Source organism: Chenopodium quinoa, unplaced genomic scaffold (genome assembly GCF_001683475.1).
Source record: "Chenopodium quinoa cultivar QQ74 unplaced genomic scaffold, ASM168347v1, whole genome shotgun sequence".
Taxonomy (NCBI): Eukaryota; Viridiplantae; Streptophyta; class Magnoliopsida; order Caryophyllales; family Amaranthaceae; genus Chenopodium; species Chenopodium quinoa.
This window is the reverse complement of record NW_018744878.1, coordinates 2,696,148-2,719,389: the sequence shown is the minus strand read 5'-3', so window position 1 is coordinate 2,719,389 and position 23,242 is coordinate 2,696,148. Positions and strand designations below refer to the sequence as shown.

Genomic DNA, 23,242 nt, shown 5'->3' with positions numbered 1-23,242 from the left:
ATAGAAGAATCTAGAAGACTAAAACCATTCCTAATTGCATTAGGAATGATAAATCATATTAGACTCTCCCCTAGATCATTGGGCCGCATAATGCTCAAACCGGGCCCAGTTTAGTAAATTGGCCATAACTTCCTCAATATTCATCGGAATTGGGCTTATAATATATCGTTGGAAAGCTTTTGTCAAACCCCATCCAAATACACTACTATTGGACCCATATCATGGACCAACCAAACTGGATTGGTTGTTTTCTTAAAATAAGTTTTCAAAAACAGAGAGAAGAGAAAAGGAATTAAAACTATCCGCAACACTAGACTTTCCACACTTTCTCTTCATTCGATTATGATTCGACGTGAAAGGTACTCATAACTGGGTTTGGTTTTGGGGAGACACAAATGGGTGTCTACAATAGGGCTGCCTGTATTTTGAATTAACTAAACATTGTTTCTGCTGTAACCTAACTTAACTATGCTACCCCCCAACCCCTCCCAAATTCCCCTAAAACAGTTCTTTGATAAGGGGTTTTGGAAAGGATGCCCTCCTTTTATAAGGGGCATTTTGTTTGAATGATTATGAAAAATTTGAATTTTGGGGGATAATTGAAAATTTTCGAATTTTGGGTGAAAATTTGGGAGGGAAACAAAGTGGGAAATTTTTTTTCCACATGTGTGTATGCTGCGAGAATATATTGGTGGGAAATTTCCACTAAAAATCAGAAATTTAAAGTGGTCCAAAAAGTCAAATTATGGGACCACAAAAATTCCTTCCATATTACTCCCCTAATCACTTACCCTTACTTTAATCAACCCCTTAAAAGTTTTGCCTCGACCTCCACAATGACCCCCAAAGTTGCAACTAAAATGGACCGGAGGTAGTACAAAATATACTAATACGTATATTTCACACATACCGACACAAAGACATTCTTTATTGGATTATATTTTGGCAATAAGTTTCTAATAAAAATGCATAATGTTAAAGGTAAATAATATTCGATCACTAGTCTACTCTATCTTTTTTTTGTTTCTCTAATTTCTCGACTCCTAAAAAAGACGAACACCGTAATATTTCGGACGAATACTTCAGTTGCCAAAAATACCAAGTTCCCAGTTCTCAACTCTTTTGCGCACTCAATTCCGCGCCTAAAATTCTCTTCACTCCAGAAATAAATTTACGAACAAATTCTGCAATCCCCAAATTCCAACTATGGCTCTCCAATTTCTATAAACCCTAAAATCACACAACATCAGGAACAATGGTAATTTGATTCATATATTAGTATTTTTGTCATCATTCTTTGTTCATGTTAATTTATCGACTGAATCATAATTTGGGCTTGAAATCAATTTTTTGCTGAAATTTAGTGTTTTTGTTGATTACCCTTTTATTGCAGTTTGCAATTTCCGCCATTAATGATACTGATTCGAAGAACCAGTGGGAACCATTAGCTCCTACCAAAGAAGCTCAGGTACCCTTTTCTGGGTTTTTAAAATTACTTTTTATGATATGGGCTTATTCAATTCTATAAATTTATGCCGCCCTTTTGTACTGATTTCTACGAGTATATGTTATGCTGTATAAATTTTTGGGTTTTTTCATTTGATCATGTTTGAGATATTTGTGAGGGGCATTGCTTGTATTTTGTGTTTGATATTTGAATTCTGCTCTGAGTTCTGTGATTGATACTATAATAGCTATCTGGTTGATTGGTAAATTGTCATATGTTGTCGGTGAAGATTTTCTTGTAAGGTTCAGGGGGACTCGTGTTTTCGCCTGTGGCAGTTTAGGTTGTTTTGGGTCTGATGCATTTTGGAACTTTTCTGATGAAACCCTAATTTGGCTGACAATGTGACTTAAGATAAGCTGGTATGATATTATTGTAAAGGGCGTTGTGCTGATATGATATCGTTGTAAAGGGCATTGGGCTGATTATTGAAGTTGTATGCTGTTAATTACTTTAGTTATGTGAGTTATCTCAATTATAAGAGGGGATTTCACTGATGATTAATTGGTACGCATAGGATTTTGGATGAAATGAGTTTTCAAAAGAAAAAAAATGAAATTGTGATCGGGGAGAGGATACCATTTTCCTTAACTTGTTAGTTTTTAATGTGAGGACCTAAGGATTTGGTGCTGATTTATAGTTGTTATTCCTGCTGGCTTAGTTATATTTTGATTCTAAATCTCCTTATGTTAAGCTAGCTCCTTGTGTTCTTGAATTCTGACCATAGTAGACATCCTTTTTCCAATAAAATTCACTCTCATGATTCTGTTCGGTACAGGAGTTCCACCTTACGCAAACTTATCACGATGGACTCTTGAAGTTGCAAGCTAAAGACTATAAAAAGGCACGTGAATATCTGGAAGCTGTTGTCAAAGATCCTCTGGTGTCTACTACTCAGGTGATTCTTCACTCACATATTTTGATCTAAGTATAGCTTCCTTATAAGCTTGGATGAGGAATCATGAGATCATTTTTATCTTTAGGTGGAGAGTACTGCAAGTGATGGCCATCTCTTACAACTCAAGTAAGCTGTTGCAACCCCTTAATATACTGCACACAATATCTCTTTGCGTGAATGTGTTTATGCTTTGGACATTTTCCAATTCATTTTAGATCCATATCTTCCTAGAGTAATCAACTAATCATTGCCTTCGTATATTTCCCTTCTTTTTTTTTTCCCTTTTCCTCTAGGTGTGTACGGTTTTCTTCATGACTATAAACTGACTGTATGACCTAGCTACATTTTAAATAAACTGTATCACATCCTCTTATATTCTATTGAACAGTTGTTGGTTACAATTAACTTTATTTCATATTATAAATTTGTATCGTTTATCTCATATACATCCATCTTCGCTAAAGGTCGTGACTTGTAAAGAGTGCTTGTGGTAATCATGCAAGACTTTACCATTCCCATGCAACTATGGTTCTAGACCTTGAAGCATCATATTTTTTTAACAGTTACCAGACACCAGCAGTAATTATAAAATTTGCAGTCACCTTTCCCCGAAGTTTTGTGCTGTATATATAAATAAGTTTAGTTCTTGCATAGGCTTTAAGTTTGGTATAAAATTATTGGAAATTAATTTCCCCATTTCTTCATTGATCTGGAGCTAACTAAAAAATTCAACTAGGTATGGACAAGATCCATATTCTGGACCCATAGATCAAAATAATGTAAAAACTGTTAATTGTATGTAACTCTCTTAATGTCTGACTGTCTGTCTGAACCTCTCTCTTCCTCCTACCAATATACCTTCATTAGTGTCAATCCTTTTTCACTGTGGTTAACAGGTAATCTTTATTAAGCAAGAATTACAGTTTGTGACCTGATTTGTGGCTTATGCGTTTGTGTACTTCACTAACTTAGTTTTTCACACCATCTTTCCTCCCCTGGTTTCCTGAAGAAGTTTTAAATAGATAAGTGCTAGGGTTTGTTCCTGGGTGCATCACCACATTCTAAGGTTTTTGAACCTACTATGGCCCCTGATACTATGTATTTGATTGAGACTGCGGGGACAATTATCCACATTGCTTGCAATAGTGGTTTTGCTACCATGTTGCCATCATGACCGCATTCAAGATGGAATTCCTTCATTGAGCCCCTTGGCCCATCTTCATTTATGGTGTCCTGGTGCATCAGAACTCAGAAGTTGTGTTGGGGGCATTTGAGACTGGCTTTTTTTAATTATACAGTGAGCTATCACAATTCAGACCTTGGCCAGTAGACCATTGTTGGTTTGTTGGTTTGAATATCATGGCTACATTGAGATATTTGACGTATTGTCCACTGCATCTCCCCTATACATGATTACATGGTCATTTATAGTTTCATGGAAGCAATGATAGCAAGGATTAGCTTTTCTTCTTATTTTGATTTTCACTTTTTATCTTGCCCAGAAAGGGAAACTTAACCCCATAGTGGGGATTATAATCAATGTTTGTAATGCTTGGTGGGGCTGATTATTTATAAAGGGGAGGGAGAATGCAAATAAAGTAAAATCAAAAGATAATCGAAGGGAACCATCTCTTTGCAATATTATTCTTGATTCAGAAAATGCTGAATCAAAACAACCCCTAATTTCTTGCGGCATGTCTGACACTCTGACAGAGTTATAGGTAATATACTTAGAAATGCTAAATCTGTAATTGATTAAGGCTATCTGTCAATAGAGTGAAATGCTAACTACAGGGTAATTGTTATAAAATATGGCATTGGGAGCTAGAGAGGTCTCAATGTACCTAATTTTTAATCCTAAGCAGTATTAGACATGCTGCAAAAGATTGATATTCATGGAATTTAAGCTTGTGCTCATACATCAAAAATAATTTTTAGGTTCAGGCGTTCAGCCATATGAATTAAGTGGTCGTCAACTCGTCATCATGTAATTCTGCTATTCTCAATCTGTTGATGAGAGATGCATAACTCTGTATTTTGACAAAATAATGATGGATTTAGGATATGTTCTCCTCAACTTATTAATAAAGTTGTTGCAAAAATGAGTTTTTTTTCAAAAATAAAAATAAGTCCTGTAAAAATAAGTCAAGATCAGAAAAAGTAAGTTCAGAACTGTGGCAGAACTGTGCCACTGTGGTGAAGAAAGGAGATAAGGAGACTTATTTCTACCCCCCTGCTGAAGTCTTTGAAGCTTATGCAAATGAGATCCCAAGGCACCATACTGCAGCTTAACCTCTTTGATGAGCTGCTTCCTGTACTCAGATTGATACACACAGGATGTCTTTTGTCTATGTAGCTATTACAAACTTATCTTATCCTTTAGCTCTTTTATCTGTTTTTATGTTTCCTATCTTTCAAAGCAGGAAATGGTTGCTACACTTGCGCCATTATGCTTTGCTTTTGCTTGAGCGTTTAAAATCGCTCTAATATAATATATTTCTATTTTGCGTAAAAATAAGTTAGTTCAGAAAATTTACGTTTTTTTTAATGATTTTTTTAAAGCAAAAAAAATCTGAGGAGAACAAGGCATTAAGTGATAAATGTAAGATAAGCATTTTATGATGATACAATCCTCCACTTTTATAAAATACCTTAAAATTTTTTTTTTTTTGAGTAATAGATATCTGCAGCAATGTAGTGCTTTTATTTACTGATTAATGTCATCCGGCCAGTCATTTTGCAGTTCCATGAGATATATGCATATTGATTCATTTTTTAATCTTATTTTTTTTTATTCATTTTCTAATTAATTTTTTTCAAATCTCATTTCTGACAGGTTTTTGGCCCTGAAGAACCTTGCTACTGTTTTCTTGCAACAAGGTTCTGCACATTATGAAAGTGCATTGCACTGTTATCTGCAAGCAGTGGAAATTGATACTAAAGATTCTGTTGTCTGGAATCAGCTGGGTACACTGGCTTGTTCCATGGGTTTATTGAGTATATCTCGTTGGGCATTTGAGCAAGGGCTTGTTTGCAGTCCTAACAATTGTAAACACTACTCGGTCCCTTTTATAGCTGATGCTCTTTACTGATACATGCTATTAATTGAACTGGTTTGCTGCTTCTACAAGTACTTCTGCCTTTTCTATTTTTTCAAGAAAGAAGCGTTATTGTGTCTTTTTGATGGTGTATTCAGGGAATTGCATGGAGAAACTTTTAGAGGTGCTTATTGCTATCGGAGATGAAGTTGCAAGCCTTGCTGTTGCAGAATTAATTTTGCGCCATTGGCCATCGCATGCTCGAGCTTCACACGTCAAGATAACTATCGAAGAGTCAGAACCAATACCTTTTGCTCCAAGAGGCATTGATAAGCTGGAACCAGAGCATGCCAGACTTAAATTTGTTGACAAGAGAAAAGCATCCAACAGTGATCTGGACATGGACAATGTGCCGAAGAGGTTGAACCAGATGATTGAATTACAGTTAAAAGAACTCTCGTGGACAGCTCTTGCGGATATTGTCTTGGGACTCTTGAATTCACTTGATGGATCAAATTCTGAGACAGCAGTTGAAAATTCTAATTTGTCTGGAAATATGAGAATAGCAATCTGCTTACCTTCAAAGCAGGAAGATGCTGAAATGCCTTTTGCGTCTTCTTCTCAAAACATCTCAAATGGTGAGTGTGATACAAGAGAGGAAAATATTACTGATAAAAAAGAATTGCATTATTCTGAAGAACAAATATTTGAAAGACGAAGCACTCGTTTGGTAAGCCTTAGGAGTCAGAAAACAGGAAAGGAAGATGCAGAATTCTCTGGGAATAAAGACATGGAGAAAGTTGTAATTCATTCTTTACAACCTTTCATCATAAGTGGACATCAGATTAAGGATTTGGATTACTCTTCAATTCATTCTCTGGAGAATGAATGGCAAGATGTACAAAATTTTGTGATTGAAACTTCAAAAAATTATGGGGCTCATCACTTGGGACATTTGCTTTTGGAAGAGGTTGCAAAAAGAGAACCTTTAAATCGTGATGCATTTATGAAATTTTTAGAGATGGAAAAATTGACGAGGCTTTGGGGATGTGATAGAACGCCTGAATGCAGTCTCTTTCTCGCTGAGTTATATCATGATCTGGGATCATGTTCACCCACATCATCTAAAATGTCTGAGTTTATGCACGAGGCATCCTTCCATCTATCAAAAATTGTAGAATCAGTTGCTCTGGAATGGCCTGTGGATTTAGGTGTTAATTGGGGTAAAGTTTGCTCTAAGGATGGTGAGACTACAGAAGACTGTGTTCAAGGTTCCTTTGACTGTCCTCAACGGCCAAAATCATCAGTGCATGCACGCATTTTGACTGAGAAAAGTTCTTTTTGGGTACGATTTTATTGGTTAAGCGGTCTTGTGTCGATCTGGGAAGGTAATAGATTGAGGGCTCATGAAGAGTTTTCAACTTCTTTATCCCTTTTGGAAAACAACAGAAACTTGAATGATATACCTGTTTCTGTTCAATTGCCTCACTGCAAGGTTAATAAAGAGTTGACTACTGATAAAATACTACATGAAATCAATCTGTTAGAAGTTCAGTTTCTGCTGAAGAATGATGTTGCTGAAATGCTTGAGAAAGAATTGTATATGGAATGCATAGCCTTGCTTGCTCCACTTTTGCTGTCCACAAAAGGTGTTGATGTGGATGTTGCACCTGCAACTGATAAATATGAGGGAGTTACCACTAGTGAACTATCAGCATTAGATGTTTTGATCAAAGCCTGTGAAAAGGTCAATCCTCTGAATGTGGAGGTATACCTTAATTGTCAGAAACGCAAACTCCAATTGCTCATGGTTGCAGCTGGGATGGAAGACTTTGTAGCCTCATGTGATCTATCTTGTGAGAAGACGGCTCGAAAAGTAATGTCTTATGGAACAGAATCAAAAGATACTTTATCAAACAACTATTTTGATTCAATTGCAGAGCAAGTCAAGGCAATTTCAGAATGTGCATCTCAGGTGAAGAGTTTTATTGATCAACACAGAGATCTGGTAATGACTTTATCCTTATTAAATGCTGACATTTCTTTGCCTTACTTTTCCTTCGTGTTCAGTCACACCAAGCAAAAAAAAAAAAAAAGAAAGTTGGAATAATTTTGTTGGGAGCAAAAGATTAGAGGGTCTCTTTTGATTTACATCCTTATCTATGCATAATTTATTGGAGAGGACATCATTATTAAAGAATTTGTAACAAATACCTCTGTGGAAAGATATAAGCATAAAGAGAGTATTATGTCATTCTAAAACAATTCTAAAACACAGATATCTTGAAGGAACCTGAGTATATAGTGCTAAGATGTCCAAAATCTCTATAAAACATCATGTCCTAACACAACTACACAAGCATTAGAATTTTTTAACAAGTGATTTTTTCGGAAATTATATATATGTTGCTTTGGCGCTGCCGCGCTGGAGGCAAGTTTACACCATCCCAGAATCATAATTCTTAAAATTTTCTGTTCAAGAAAAGGTCTTTCTAAATGCTTTTCACATTAGAGATATTGTAAGAAGCCATCTATAATACATAACGTGTTTCTACTTCATAGTAGTATTTTGCAGCTAAGTGCATTTGGTGGGAGTTGATATCGGTGTCAGACTTCCAGATAATTTATATAGTTTGCAAAGTCAGTTTTTGTGCTGCTGTTGACCGAGTATTGTATACTTGCTCTTCCTGTCAACCTCCCCCCTTCCCCTCTTCTCCCACACACACACACACACTCGACACACCCAAACCAAAAAAGGAAGAATAACCTAATCCTTTTAGGTTTTGGGATGAGTTTTAAGAAATCCTCATATGCATACACACCATCAACTTGTGTATTGGCAAGTGGGAAGAGATTTAGGTTACCGTGACTTATAAAATGGATGAAGAAGGATATTATGGAAAGCTAATCTGATATTGATGGTTTGTAGTTTGGTGTGGTTCTAGCAAGTTACCTTCTGGGCTATACAGTATACTTTTTCATAGAACAATGTGATGCTGAAATTTTTAATCAATCAATTACGTAAACGCTGTTCTGAACTTTTTATTAATTAACCACCTGGAGTTTTATTTAGAATAAGTACCATTCAAAGATATTTGTTTGCTTTCTTGTTGTGAAAGGGTATGTGGTTCATTGGGCGTTGAATTTGTTGTGCATGTTGACTAAAAAACAAAAATAATAAACTTTTTCATTTCTCCCTGGCATGTCAAATGGTAGCAGGCACATTATTACTAAATTAGTTGTGTATAAAGGAATTATACTCGTAGACCAAATTAATTATCGCTTGCATTGGTTCACAAGACAACTTTTTTCTAATAAACCTTAAGATACCTCAAATTCCAATGACAAATTTGATGTTTACCTTTCGCAAGCTTTAACTATGCAATGTCCAACCATTTTTGTATGTGCATGCTTCTACTAGCTTTGAAGGTTACTTTTACAGCTACTCATATCTGAATTTATTGTTACAGAGGGATATCAATATCCCAAGCAGTATTGCTGATATTCAGGCTTTGTTGTTGGCACTGATGTGCAACATTGCAAGAATGAGCTTTTGCAAGAAACCTTCTGGCGTCTCGAGTCCAGATCATGGAGAATTGAAGCGAAAATGTTTCTTTGTCAATGCAGCAATTGCATTCTGCAAGCTTCAACACCTGGATCTGACAATCCCCATTAAAACTCAAGTGAGTAATCTGTGTCAAGTCTTTCTCCAGATCATTTTTCTAAGGTTCATGCAATTTTGCAAATTCTTCAATGTTCTTTACCCATCTTGTATCAGGTTGATTTAATTTTAACAATCCATGATGTGCTTGCCGAGTATGGGTTGTGTTGTGTTGGTGAAGATGGCGAAGGGGTGGATGGAACATTTCTTAAACTTGCTATTAAGCATTTGTTGGCTATAAAACTTAAGTCTAGTCACCATTCTTTGAGCAAAGAATCCAATGGATCTCATGATGATGCAAGGATGTCTGCGGATGAGCCAAGTGCAGGAATTAGTCCACCTAAGGAAGTCTTTACAGGACCTAATGAATTAATAGTTCCTGATACTTATTCCTCTGCTGAAAGCGAACAGGGAAATGGCATAGAGGATGTTCCAATCAACAAATTGAGCAATGGGGAAGAACAAAGCAAGCCGGATTCTCCTTCTGGGTCTGAACTTTCTGAAGATGAAAAAGAAGAACTTGAATCAGCAATTGATAATGCCTTGAATCAGTGCTTTTTCTGTCTTTATGGTCTAAATCTCCGTTCTGAATCAGGCTTTGAGGATGATTTGGCGGTGCATAGAAACACTAGTCAGGCAGACTATCAGTCCAAAGAGCAGTGTGCTGATGTGTTCAAATATATACTGCCATATGCGAAGGCTTCAACTGTTAGTTTCTTTCTTAATCCCTCTGTATGCTTTAAAATAATAGCCCATATGCGTACTTATTATCACTACTCTTTAACTCTTTTTTCTATGTTTGTTGTTGCAACTTGCAATATCATTCATTTCAGAAAACAGGGCTGCTCAAGCTCCGAAGAGTGCTGAGAGCCATACGCAAACATTTTCCTCAGCCACCAGATGATGTTCTTGCTGGAAATCCTATTGATAAATATTTAGATGATCCAAATCTCTGTGAAGATAAACTCTCAGAGGTAGCAGGATCTGATGAATTTCTCGAATCAATAGTCAAAGCTATATTTCTTGATACAGGAATCCTCAACCAGAAAAAGATTTCAGTTAGAAGGTAAATTAATTGCATTGCTACTTGAATTTATTCTCTTGCTTTCTTCTTCAATAAATCGTTACTATTGATGTTATGACTACAGCTGCGAGCCTTATATGGAGGTTTATAGTGACCTGTACTATCTTTTGGCTCAGTCTGAGGAAGCAAGTGCTACTGATAAATGGCCTGGCTTTGTTCTCACCAAGGAAGGGGAGGACTATGTTCAGCAGAACGCTAATGTTTCCAAGTATGATTTATTGTTTAATCCTTTGCGCTTTGAGAGTTGGCAGCGTCTTGCCAATGTTTATGATGAGGTAAGACAGATCTATTTTATTGTCAAAACCACCGAAGCCTTCTTTAACAAGTTTTTTTTAACCCCTGTTAATTCTATGAGCAAATGTTAAATTAGAATAATGAGAGGGTATTTTCTGCTATATATTGAAGGTAAGTCTCTCTTTGGTGAAACAGGAGGTAGATTTATTGCTAAATGATGGGAGCAAGAATATAAATGTAACTGGATGGAGAAAGAATGCTTCATTGCCTCAAAGAGTGGAGACAAGTAGGAGGAGGAGCCGACGGTGCCTATTAATGAGTTTGGCTTTGGCTAAGACTTCAGAACAACAGGTAATATGCCTTCTTCGCCATGGCTTTGACCTTGTGGATAAGCTTCTCAAGCTGACAACCATCTTACTTCCTTGTATTGACCAAGATGTATTGAGTTCTTGCCTCAAAACAAAAGTGTAAAGGTTGGGACGTTGAAGTGTAAGAGTTTATCAGCTACTAGTATTGTAGTAGTACCCATATTTTTCCATTTGAGTATCAACTAATTATCGCTCAATCCAATTGGAGGGTGTAGGGGGGGGGGGGTGGAGAGGGTTGGGGGAAGTTTCTTCTTTTGTTTTATTTTTCAATTTTTTCTAAAGGTACTGGCACCCTACAAGGTCTGACTTTCTTATATTTTGCTATTCTTCCGATGTAAACTACAGAGTGAGATACACGAGATGTTGGCACTGGTGTATTTTGATGGTCTTCAGAATGTAGTACCATTTTATGATCAAAGATCTGTTGCGCCAAGTAAAGATGCAACTTGGATGATGTTTTGTAAAAATGCAAAGAAACATTTTGAGAAGGCTTTTGCACACAGGTACCTTCTGGTCTTTTTGTTCCTCATCATGTATACCCTGTTTTATTAATATTGGAATTGGTTCTAAGTTTTATGGGTTTTAATTTGTGGTCTTAGGCAGGATTGGTCACATGCATTTTATTTGGGGAAAATTTGTCAAAAGCTGGAATGTTCCCCAGAGCTATCACTCTCATATTATGACAAGGCTATTGTTATAAACCCATCAGCAGTTGATGCGATTTATAGGATGCATGCTTCTCGCTTGAAATTACTTCACACATGTCAGAGGACAAATGTTGAAAATCTTAAGGTGGTATCTCATTTATCTTATATAGAACTGTTATTTATTTTTTCAACCAATTCTATGTTTGGGCATGGAAAGGAATGTTTTTACCAGAAGGATATATTCAGAAGCTATTTTCTTAATCTGCTAGAGTGCTAGCAGTGCGACCATCTTGCTCTTTCCATCCTAAAATAATCATCAGTCTTTAAAAAGTTTACCTGATAAACTAGAACTTTCTGTATATAGTGATTATTTGATTTTGTAAGGCTTGACTTTATCATGCCATGTTTCCTCAAAGTCTTTGCACTTGCATGGCATCTTTAAGGAATACTGTTAAGCTCGATTTGCTGGCTCAGGTGTCTTTTCAGCCTTCACTGGACAGTTTCTGGAATTTTCTTTTGAAGTCTCTGCAAATTGACTTTGCTCTATTTGATCTAGGTTTTTGCAGATTATTCCTTCAATCAGACCACCAAAGAGAAAGTAATGAATATTCTTGATAAAGTAGAAATTGATAGGAAGGAGGATATCCTATCTGGTCATGATGGCCCTAACCTTGAGAAAGTTCATCAATTGGATGAACCCTGGCGCATGCTGTACAATGATTGCCTTTCTGCACTTGAGATTTGTGTGGAAGGGGATCTTAAGCATTATCACAAAGCTAGATACATGCTTGCTCAAGGATTTTACAAAAGAGGTGGAATTGGGGATCTTCAGAAGGCAAAGGATGAGATGTCTTTCTGCTTCAAGTCATCACGCTCTTCCTTTACAATTAACATGTGGGAGATTGATAGTTCTGCAAAAAAAGGAAGGTTTAAACTCCACCCATTCTGTATTAAATTACCTTTCCTCCTTAATCTTGATGATGCCTTTCATTTCCGTGGGGCAAAAATATTAGCATATGTGGCCCAATTTACTATTTTAGGACTTCATGAAAAGTTTGTGGGTATTCTATAGACTGTAAAAGCATTTAAAGGGGCTTTACCTGTCTTGTCTTTGGTATCAGACGAAAAGCACCTGCTGTTGCTGGGAGCAAAAAGGTCCTTGAAGTTAACTTGCCAGAAAGTTCTAGGAAATTTATAACTTGCATAAGGAAGTACTTGCTATTTTATTTGAAACTCCTGGAGGAGACTGGAGACCTTTGCACCCTTGATCGAGCATATGTTACTATCCGAGCTGATAAGCGGGTATGTAGATTAATTCTTTTAGTATTCTCATGTTGTACTGTTGCCTATGATCTCTTCCTTCTCACTAGTATTAATTTATAATTTTATAATGAATACTAGGCTAAACTAGAAACAAAAGAAGTTATTGGGTTAGAATCATAGAAGACCAACAATGTTTCAAATGTGTAGTACATATGCTTAAGAGATATTCTCAATTGAGTGGGGCCAGATGGGTGATTGTTTTAATTACTTTCTTCTGTGAAGAGAAGCTACTACATATTGAAATTCCCCCCCTTGCAAATCACTCGTATAAGAGCAGAAAAGGCTGACCTCCATAAAATTAATAGATCTCACTCCTATATTTTAACAAAATCTCACATGGGGTGTGAAAATGCTCCAAAATTGTAGCTGGACTATTCATCTAATACAGCACAACCACATTCTAGAGCTGATTTCATGAAAGTTAGCCAATTTCCCATCCTTTATACTTGAAAGGGTTTATTTCTGAAGTGTGAGTCCAACTTTCATCCCATCCATTCCTCTAGGGACTGACAACTGTAAGTGCTGAAATTAACTCAGAGATCTGAAAAGTTATAGAATTTTGAAACTTAATAGAGTCAGCCATTAACTAGCGTCCAACAAACACAGTGAAGACAAGCAACTTTGAATCCATCTCCTCCACCTAGGCTTTGGCGTCATTTTATCCTTGGTTGCCATTTCACGAATATTTATGCTTCCTACCCAAGTTGAAGGAATTTTGAATATCCAGTTTCTTTCTTTCTTCTCATTTAATTTTCCTTCTTTGTCTTGTTTTAATTTTTGGCTTATGAAATCTAGGGTCTTTGTTCTTTCTGTAGAAGTCATATAGCTCGTGTATTTAGTTGGTTTTCTCTTGCCCCTTTTCCTCCTTAGTCCTGGAAAAAGGAAAAGGAAAGGCCGGGTTTGAAGTTTGTCTTACAAATTAGAGATCTTTTCTGTTTTCTTCTTTTCTCTGTTGTTTATGTTATGGAGATTTTGATGCCAATATTCACTATAAGATTAATGCTGTGCCTACAATACATTGCTGATTTGAAATATTTACTCGTATGAATTTGGATCCAGTTCTCCTTATGCTTGGAAGATCTGGTTCCTGTGGCTCTTGGGAGGTACTTAAAGACTCTTATCTCATCCATGTCGTCAACTGATGCTGCTGCCTCTACTCCTGCAAAAAGCTCTCCCGAGCAGATACTTGAGAAGATGTTTACTTTGTTCATGGAGCAGGCAAGCCTTTGGCCTGATATTTGCAGCTCGACGGAAATTAAGTGCCCAGAACTGTCAGAAAGAACATTATATGGGTAATTTATATTCAACCACTTATTTCTTTTATTGGTCTTCAGCAAGTTTATTTTGATATCTACATGCTACTATTGCTTGTTTCTTTCCCTTTTCAATGCTATATTTTCAGAATTCTAAAATTTTCATGGAGACTATCACAAAAATATGCTTGACTGTAATGTTATCTCCTATGTAATCAATTATCATGAACTCACTTTCAAACTAAGTCCCCTTATTGTACTCGATATTAGCAGTCAAATTTGAAATTGAACTGAAATGGGCAGATGCATTATTTTCTTTATCTGCTCTTAATGCAGTTATCTCCACCAATATCTATATTCATTGGAGAAAGATGTCAAGCTTGAAGTCCTTGAAGGCTTAAATGAGAAGATACGGAAACGTTGCAGAAATCCAAAACTGTCAAACGATAGCAGCTGCTCTGGGGTTTTCAAACATGCTTCTGTTGCCTGGTGCAGATCTCTTATAATCAATCTTGTTAAGATCACACCATTACATTCTAGTGCCTGTGGTGAAGCAACTGCTTCAGACAATGAGCAGCTTTTGTATCTAGATTTGCAAGCCAAAGATTTCTGGTATCCTTCGTTTGGAAATTCAGCTCACGTTGCAATTCTTGAAACAAAATGGAATACATTATTGTCAAAATTTGAGCATGTTGTAGTCAAGAAAGCTTCAGAGGAAAATCTGGAAACGGCAAATTCTCTGCTGAGATCTACTTACAGCTTTTATCGTGATAGTTCATCGATCGTTCTCCTATCTGGTTTGAATCTCTTCTGGGTTCCAGCTCGACTGATCACAACTGGGCAGTTTAACCACAGTGCAGATGGGGTTGAAATTGTCGATGTGAGTGTACCACGGAAACTTTTATTGTGGGCATACACACTATTGCACGGGCGATGCCCAAGTATCTCTGCTGTTGTCAAGTACTGCGAAGAAAATGTTAAGGTACATGAACTATATTTTGCCGTATTCTGCAATCATGTATTTACTTTTAATTATGCATTCATAATTCATATAAGCAAACTTATTGTGTCAAGTATTTTAGCATGCACTTTTGTGACCTTTTATTTTAAGTTTTTGGTAAGTTTTCCTCTGGATGAAATTGGATATAGAGTAGAATTTAAGAGAAAGCTATATGTCCTTGAGTTGTATACAACCTTAGTTAGCTCACACAAGAACAAAGCTCAGGCTCCTCGTGTTTACAGCCCAAAGCTCAAATAAATACGTGCTCATCATTAATCCTAATTAATTCAACAACTTTCTATGCAAGCTTCTTTCAGATGGGAGCTCTATTGCTCAAATACTTATTGTATATAAACATATTAAAAAAAAAAAAAATTGATATAATTTGAGTAATTTAAAGAACTATGCTTAGTATGCTGTAATTCCTGAGCCACAAATATCTCTTTCATTATGTTCTGCACCTCAAATTTCATTTTACCTAATGCTATCCTTTCATCCCAGACTAAAAGCAAAAAAGCAAGCAATGCCTTATCCTCGGCTTCCACCACCAGCCTGCCAACTGTTCCAACTCCTCAGTCAGGTATGTAAATCTTATTGATAAATTTTATGAACCTTATTGTTAGAAGAAAAATAGGTCTCTACACAACATACTGTATTATCTATGTGTAAAAGGCCATCTTTCTTTATGGTTCCCCTCCTGCTTCTAAATTCTTTTCTTTCTCCAATTGTTTCTTCATTGTATTGCTACTTTAGTTGTTGGTGGCTGTAAAGACGGTGTGGCAAGTCATGTTGGAAGCAGTGAAGCTGCAGGAATTGCTCCATTAGCTGATACGCAATCTTCCATTTTGCCTGAAGCGAGTAAAAATCCGGGAACAAACACTTCTCCTAACACAAATGACAGCCAAAAGATTCTATCCGCAGCTCAACAACTACACCATTGTAATAATACTACTGTCTCAGAAAGGAGAACTTTTGATCTTAATAGTGACGCAGAACCTGAAAGAAATTGAAATTTTTGACATGATGAACTGGCCTTTTTGTGCATTATTTATATATATTGGGTGAAATAAGGCAATTTTCACGTTCACATTGTATATGATCTAATCCCTCCATTTTGAGTATCTACTTTGCGTCTATCTAGGAACACAATCTATCTAGAATTTGGCAAATCAAATCTCAAAATGACAAAATCACACGTCGGCTCAGCCGCACAGTTGTATACTGGTATGTGGATTTTATTTTTATTTTTTTAATTATTTTATTTTAAATGTTGCTTTGTTTTTATAATCCTTAAGGTTATGTGCAACATAATTATCAAATTGGTTGCAATTTCGCTGTTCAAATTACTAAAAAAATACTACTTAAGAGTACTATCCTACTGGTTCTTGCTCCTTTGGACCAACTAAGAAAATAAGTGCTTTCGTGAAAATGGTGAGTATGGTGATATTACACCTAGATTGCATGTCCGATTGCATTGGCAACTTTTTCTATTGAATTTTATGGCAGGCAAAACCGTTTCTAACTTTGGTTTCGTATTCTTACTTTAACTTTTTCACTTAATAAACAAATCAATGGATACGATTGCTCCTAACTTTAATAGGTTGGAGTAAAATTTTGTATAACACTATAACATCTACAACTACATGTAGCCATTGAATAGTCTTTATAAGTGAATTACCCTTAAAAAAAAAATCAGTTAAAAGTTTTAAAAGAATTTTGGAATTTAAATCTATTACAGTTTATAATTTCACCACTATTTTCGCTCTTTAAACTAAATTTAGAAAATTGGCTAATTAATTAAAATTTATTTTCCAAATTTTTATTTACCTTCCTAGTATTTCCTTTTGTGTCAAAAAAAAAAAAAAAAAAAGAAAGTATTTCCTTAGCATTGTGGATGAGCATTCCTCAATCTCCATCACCAGTCACTAAATTCCTTCCTCCTTCCACGCATTCTTCCGACCACAATTTTCCGGCGAATTCGGCGGCGACGGTGACAGAGACGGCGATCAGCTGTGCCCTAAATTCCAACTTGATTACTAGCACTACCTCTATCTTCTCAGGTATTTCGATTTATCTTCTCAGGTATTTGAATTTATCTTTTATTCACAATTTCTTTTTACACTTTAATTATTCCTAATTACTTCCCTAATGTAATCGATTTTTGTTTGAAGTTCTTTTGAGATAGTTTTGTTTGGATTTCTCATTTTCTTTAATTCAGGAATAATAGTTGATATAGAAGTTTTTAAAAATTTCCTCCATTGAAGCGGCTTTTGAGCTTTCTCTTCAGTCTCGAGTATCCACCATTGAAAGTAACGGCTTCTGAGGTAAGATATTGCAATTTTTGCTATTCATATATTTGATAGTTTGGTTTTCATAACCCTTTAATTTGATAATCTGGCCAATTTAGAGGTACTATTTGTTTTAATCTATCGAATATTAATTTCACAATCTAGTGTTAATCGATTAATTTAGTCGTCAGTAATCAGTATACTCAATTTAGGAATTATTGATTGTAATTAATTATGATTAGTGTTTTGATTATATGTTTGTAATGTTGTTTAGATGGGTGATTATTGGTGTATGTTGCCAAAGGATATCATTGGTATAATTGCATTGAAATTGGAAACAATTGAAGACTTGGTTTATTTCTCCGCGGTATGCATAACTTGCATACTAATGGACCTTGTGCTTATCTACTTATCTTAGTTTTTTACAGTGCAATAGTGCTTCTTTTCCATGGTTTTATGGTGTGTAAGATATACACTTTGCCTGTACTTGGTTTCATGGTTTTTATTTAGTTTGCAGATTTCAAGTATTAGAATTTAGAACGATTTACAAATCAAGACTATTGTAGCTCTAATTCTTGGTTTATAAGAACGATTACTTGTAGGACTGGTATTATCTTTCTTATGCACATAAGCTCATTATACTTTTCTTTCAAAAAAAAAAAAAAAAAAAAAAAAAAAAAAAAAAAAAAAAAAAAAAAGCTCATTATGCTTTGTTTGGTTTTTTCATCTAAACTAGATGTTTGGATATCATTTTTTTAACAATTTACTAAGTATTTATCATTAGATATTTATACTTTTATCTTGTATATATCATTAATTGATATCAACTTGTCAATGCAACCTAGGGGCACTATCACCGTACTCAACATCTTCACTCTTAAGAAATTGTTTAGTTTATACTACCTAGTTTAAGCACTCTATGTGACGGGCCAACATTTCTTCAGAATATACTCCGTATTTGTATATGTTGGATAGGCTAGAGATAGCCAAATACAATTAACCTGGTTTCGTAGGTTCCCTCCTTTTAATTCCTCCCTCTTCCTTTATCTCAAACTAGAATAAGACATAGCAGATTTTAAAATCCGCTGCACTCGCAGTCTCACTTCCAGGTCAAAGCTTTCTCTCTCATTATTTGATCTTAATCTTTCACTAGGCCAAAATCAGAATTTGTAGAAAATTTGGAGCTGACTGGAGATTGAGTTTTAACAGATGGGGAGGGGGTTTGATGGCGGAAATTTCAGTTCTTATTTTTCAGCATCTAAATAAAAATTGGCTGAGTTTGCAGTTTGAAGGCATGAAATTTCAGTTCCAAGGGAAAGGGTATCGAGCGCCTCTGATTTGTGTTTATTTTGTAAAGATGAATTGATTTTAATTTTTTTATTACTTTTTTTTTTTCAACATTGCACACTGCAACTATTAAATTTTGTTGCCTTCGGCAAATTTCTTTCCTCTCTTGTTGATAAATCCGTAGCTCTAGTTTTGGGTTAGTTTGAGTGGGGATTTTAATCAACGTGATTTTTTCTATACTTGGGAGAGGTGATAAAATGTTAGTATAATTCTTCAACATGATAAAATGTTTGTCACAACTAGTCAACCGCTACATTACCGAACACTCGTATCTAAATTATCTATCTTCACAGCTAACAACTTGTTGACAACTATAATCTATCTACATAGCTAACAGCTACTTTCACAACTATATTTTGCTGAACATACCATACGTATTATAGAATCAAATATTAACAACAAAAAAAAAGTTAACAAGGAAAGGGGAGTTTTGGAAGAAAAAATAACACCTGGATGTGACACGTGTGTTTTAATATTAAGTTATTGATTATTGATTTCAAGTTTCCAAAAGCAATTATTGAAAAAAAAAAAAAAAAAAAACGTACTCCGCTAGTCCAACTTACTCCACTACTCCATTGAAGAAGTGAAAAGAAAGGAAGATTCTACCCAAAATTTCAAAAAAAAAAAAAAAAAAAAAAAAAACAAATATTCTACCCTAAAGTCCCAAATCAGTTTTTTTCTTCTATACTCATTCCAAGCTAGATCCTCACAAAAATTGCTTCACCTCAAGCTCAATTGTTTTCGTCAGTCAATTTGGGGAAATCTAAGGTAATTTTCTTCTCTCTTCTACATATGAAATTTGAGTATTCTCTATAATTAGGATTTTTAAAATTAATTTGGGGTATCTACGGTTTGAATCTTTAGTTAGTATCAATTTGGTTAGGGTTGTATTTAATGGTTTGGTGGTTATGAAATTAGTGATATCATCTAAGAAATGATAGAATGTGTAGGTAATTTCATGGTAATTCTCTGTTTAGTATTATTGTTACATAAAACATCCTATTTTACTATCCTAATAATTTGCAGTGCTCCATTTTTTTTCCCACTTTTGTGTAATATAATTTCATGTTATTAGTGGGAAATCCCACTTGGTACTATCCATTCTTTGTTTGGTATAGTTTCGAATTAATGAGTCAAGTTGTGAAAATTAATGAGTCATTGTTTGACTGTAGCAACTAGCTACTACCAAACAATTGAGCATGCCTTATGTGTAACTCTGGTTTTATTGTTTTATCCAAACTATTATCTTACGCATCTAATATTTAATTAATTGACTACAACTTTGTCCCTCTTCTTCTTGTTCTTCTTCTTCTTTGCCTTGAACACCTTAATCCCATTAGTGGGGTCGGCTACATGAACCAACATGAGGATTTCTTAGGAGGTCACCCATCCTTAGTACTACTCTCAATCAACGTGATAAAATGTTAGTATTATTCATAACATGCTGTTTTGTTAGCTCTTTTATCCGATTACTTAGCTCTTGTTCTTGTATTTGTGTCCGTTGATAATACCTAGGGGGTGGGTGAGGCATCAATTCACAAACTAGCTTTGTTGAAGAAAAGAGCGCAAGCAAATGGCAAGCTTCTGCTGCAGAGCAATGGTTGCATTTGGAACAGGAACAAACATGTTAGTTGGTAGTACGAGAAGCATTACTGCAATTCCCAGTTTGTTCATAATGAAGAGAGAAAGACGTAATTACTCCATTAAATCTTCTTCTTTTGATCCACCTGATGTGGGTCGGTTGGCTGAAACTGCTCGTATCTCTCTCACCCCCGAGGAGGTAAAAGTTGAACAATCTAGCACATTCATTTCTGCAGTTTCTTTTGACAATTTTTTCACGGCTTGAGCGGGATTTGTTAAGCTGTTTGTGTTCTGATTTTAGGTTCATGAATTTGGTCCTAAAATTCAGCAAGTTGTTGAGTGGTAAACCTTCTCCTCTTGCCTACTACCCACTTGTTCAGTTTAAGCTTATGTAATTGCTGATTGCTTTCAATATTTAAATTTGGGTTTTTTACATTGTAATGGCTGATTAGTCTCTCTTCCATGTTGTGATGCTAAAATTGTCCATATTAGCTTCAGAATTTGCAGTGACGGGTTACTGTTGAAACTTGAAAGTTTATTTAACCTTCAAAAGTCAAATTGGAAATTTTTATTTGGATAAAAATAATTTATGTAGTTTTTTGTTCCATATGCTGAAGTTAGGAAGGTTAACCTAGGAACGTTTACTGATTACTTTTCGTTGAAATAATCTACAAGTGACATAGGATTGTGAATTTATTTATTTTGTCTTTGTCCCTTAGGGGTTTTTAATATTCATGGATTGATGTTGTCTTGTGGTAAAATAGTTTTTAAGAGGCAATTTTTTTACCTTGGTGATTGGGTATGTTGCATCATTGCATGATTTATGGAAGGACAACCTTGATCTAAAATAAGGATTTGCTTTGGCTGTAATAAACATTTTCTAGTTTCTTGTGCTCTCTCGTCTTAGCTTATAGAATTTTCTTTCCTGGTTTATTTATTAGGTTTGGACAACTTCAAGATGTCGATCTTGAAAGTATTGAGCCAGCCATTCGTTCAGGTAATAGTATTTACTCTTCTAACTCCCTCTAGCTTCTGCAATATGATACCCCTTAATCAAAGATAATTTTTTTATTATGTTTGCAAGAGAACATTGCAAATATTTCCTCTGACTGCATTATTATTTTGACTTGGGAATGTCATAGGTTTGTAAATCATATGGAAATTATTTGTTTTTTTTTTATCCATGGAAATTCTTTTCAAGACAAGGATATATTTGCTTCTAGTGTTTATTGAAAAATAAGATGTGGAAAGAAGTCTGCATTCAATCATTGTTATCATATACACATGCTTTTTTTTGTCAAGTACTATCATCTTTGTCAAACCTATCTTCACTACTGCTGTCTCTAAGCTCTAATGTCCAACTCTTCTTCTCCAATCCTCTTTACTGCCCCCCTCTTATAAACTGATTTATCAAGTTGTCTAAGAAACAATGTGGTCATTTTACTGAAATTTTGTGAATAGCCTCTTCCTAAGTGCATGATACACAGTATATGAGCTTTTTTCTTGCAAGGATTCTCCTCATATACTCTCTATGCACCTGCTTGTGAACTTGTGCGCTCATTCTTTCCCTATTTGCTGTAATTAGTTTTACTGATTCATGGAATTAGGACTCCTATCCTGATTTACTTCATTATTCTTATAACGACACTAATTAAGGTTGCACAATCGCATCCACATATGTTGGAAAAATGACATCTCTGTTACGATATTTTTACTTGATTGCCCTAATTTTTAAATTTTGGGTTGCTATAGCCTAGATGAGCAGAGTGTGGTTGTGTATTTATGCACCATTATGAGCCTGTTGCTGTTATGTTAACTTCAGCTGTATTTCTAATTTATTCACTAGGCCAGTATGGTTGGTTCTTTGTTTCAGACTTGCTCACTTTTGCATATCTGTTCATTCTAGAAGTTTGAAACTAGAATTTCTTCAAATGTCAATCAGCATCTTGGTTTTTTAGATGAAATTACAAAGACGGTTGATTAGGTCTAAAGTGTATTGTGATGCAGACATTGTTCTAGTAGATATTGATGATTTTGCTTACTCTCTTCTGCAATGAGCATTGAATTCTTCGTCTTGAGTCTGACTTTTTAAGAAAGATTCACTAGGAGAATTCGTAGCCCTTTAGGACCTTTGCCTGTGCTGATTTGTGAAAACCAAATCATTGAAGTGTTTGTGTCATTGGCATGTAGAATTCCGTTATGATTTGCTAGAATTAAATTTTACATTATTATACCTGAGAATATTGGTTGCATTACATGGTATTCTAGATAACTACTTTGTATGATTAAGCATTGAATATATATCCCTGATACGATATGGGCATGTACAAATCTCCTATCTAACTTCAAAATGTAATCATATGTGCAGAAATTGATGGTGACAATTTACGTGAAGACATCCCTCAACCATTTGACAATTGGTAAAAAAAAAATTCTTTATTTTCATAGCCATTTTGATTGCTCTTAAATTTCAACTTCTTATCTAAACTAAGTCTCCTGTTTCTACTGTACAGGGAAGCTATTATAGCTTCATTTCCCAGTTATGAGGAACCATACATCAAGGTGCCCAAAATTTTGAACAAAGAGTAACAGCAGATATGTTTTTTTGTATCAAGAATTTTCTGAAGATGTTCAATGATTCTTAGGCAGAGCATATTCTAAACTAGGAACAAAATGCTTCAACTTGTAGTTATTGCCACATTAGTGGCCTGTCTGTGTTATGGCTGAATATAAAAAAATCAGATCTCTTGGGAGTCATTGTAATCTGTCTCCTGTGAAATGTGAAGGCCATCTTTTTAGTTGATTGTCAAGTTGTAACATTAGGATTTCGGCACTAATTACACTCTAAAAAATATTCATGTATTACTATCTAGTTAGATTCATCTCAATTTATACTATTAAATTTTATTAAAAATCTAATTTTACCAAAACGCAACAAAGATATTAATACTTTAAAATATAGATTAGTAAGAGTGAAACTTCTTATGTTGCAAGTAAAATTCTAAGCTTGATTTGT

At 35.1% G+C, this 23,242-nt stretch overlaps 2 protein-coding genes across 2 annotated transcripts; both read left to right on the top strand.

The window, feature by feature from the left end:
• The first annotated feature begins 1,034 nt into the window (after positions 1 to 1,034).
• Positions 1,035 to 16,880, top strand: LOC110705513. The gene is made up of 19 exons (XM_021883399.1): positions 1,035 to 1,258; positions 1,394 to 1,468; positions 2,283 to 2,402; positions 2,488 to 2,528; positions 5,239 to 5,450; positions 5,599 to 7,448; positions 8,911 to 9,123; positions 9,219 to 9,809; positions 9,935 to 10,167; positions 10,250 to 10,460; positions 10,615 to 10,770; positions 11,133 to 11,290; positions 11,387 to 11,579; positions 11,991 to 12,361; positions 12,556 to 12,736; positions 13,817 to 14,049; positions 14,347 to 14,992; positions 15,512 to 15,590; positions 15,764 to 16,880. The coding sequence occupies exons 1-19, from the start codon at positions 1,256 to 1,258 to the stop codon at positions 16,018 to 16,020; spliced, it is 5,823 nt and encodes a 1,940-aa protein (XP_021739091.1). The 5' UTR covers positions 1,035 to 1,255; the 3' UTR covers positions 16,021 to 16,880.
• LOC110705514 (glutamyl-tRNA(Gln) amidotransferase subunit C, chloroplastic/mitochondrial-like) lies at positions 16,858 to 23,108 on the top strand. The gene is made up of 7 exons (XM_021883400.1): positions 16,858 to 17,070; positions 17,229 to 17,334; positions 20,161 to 20,425; positions 20,528 to 20,568; positions 21,168 to 21,223; positions 22,595 to 22,646; positions 22,740 to 23,108. Exons 3-7 carry the CDS (start codon positions 20,219 to 20,221, stop codon positions 22,813 to 22,815), a joined length of 432 nt encoding a protein of 143 aa, XP_021739092.1. The 5' UTR covers positions 16,858 to 17,070; positions 17,229 to 17,334; positions 20,161 to 20,218; the 3' UTR covers positions 22,816 to 23,108.
• Positions 23,109 to 23,242: the final 134 nt, after the last annotated feature.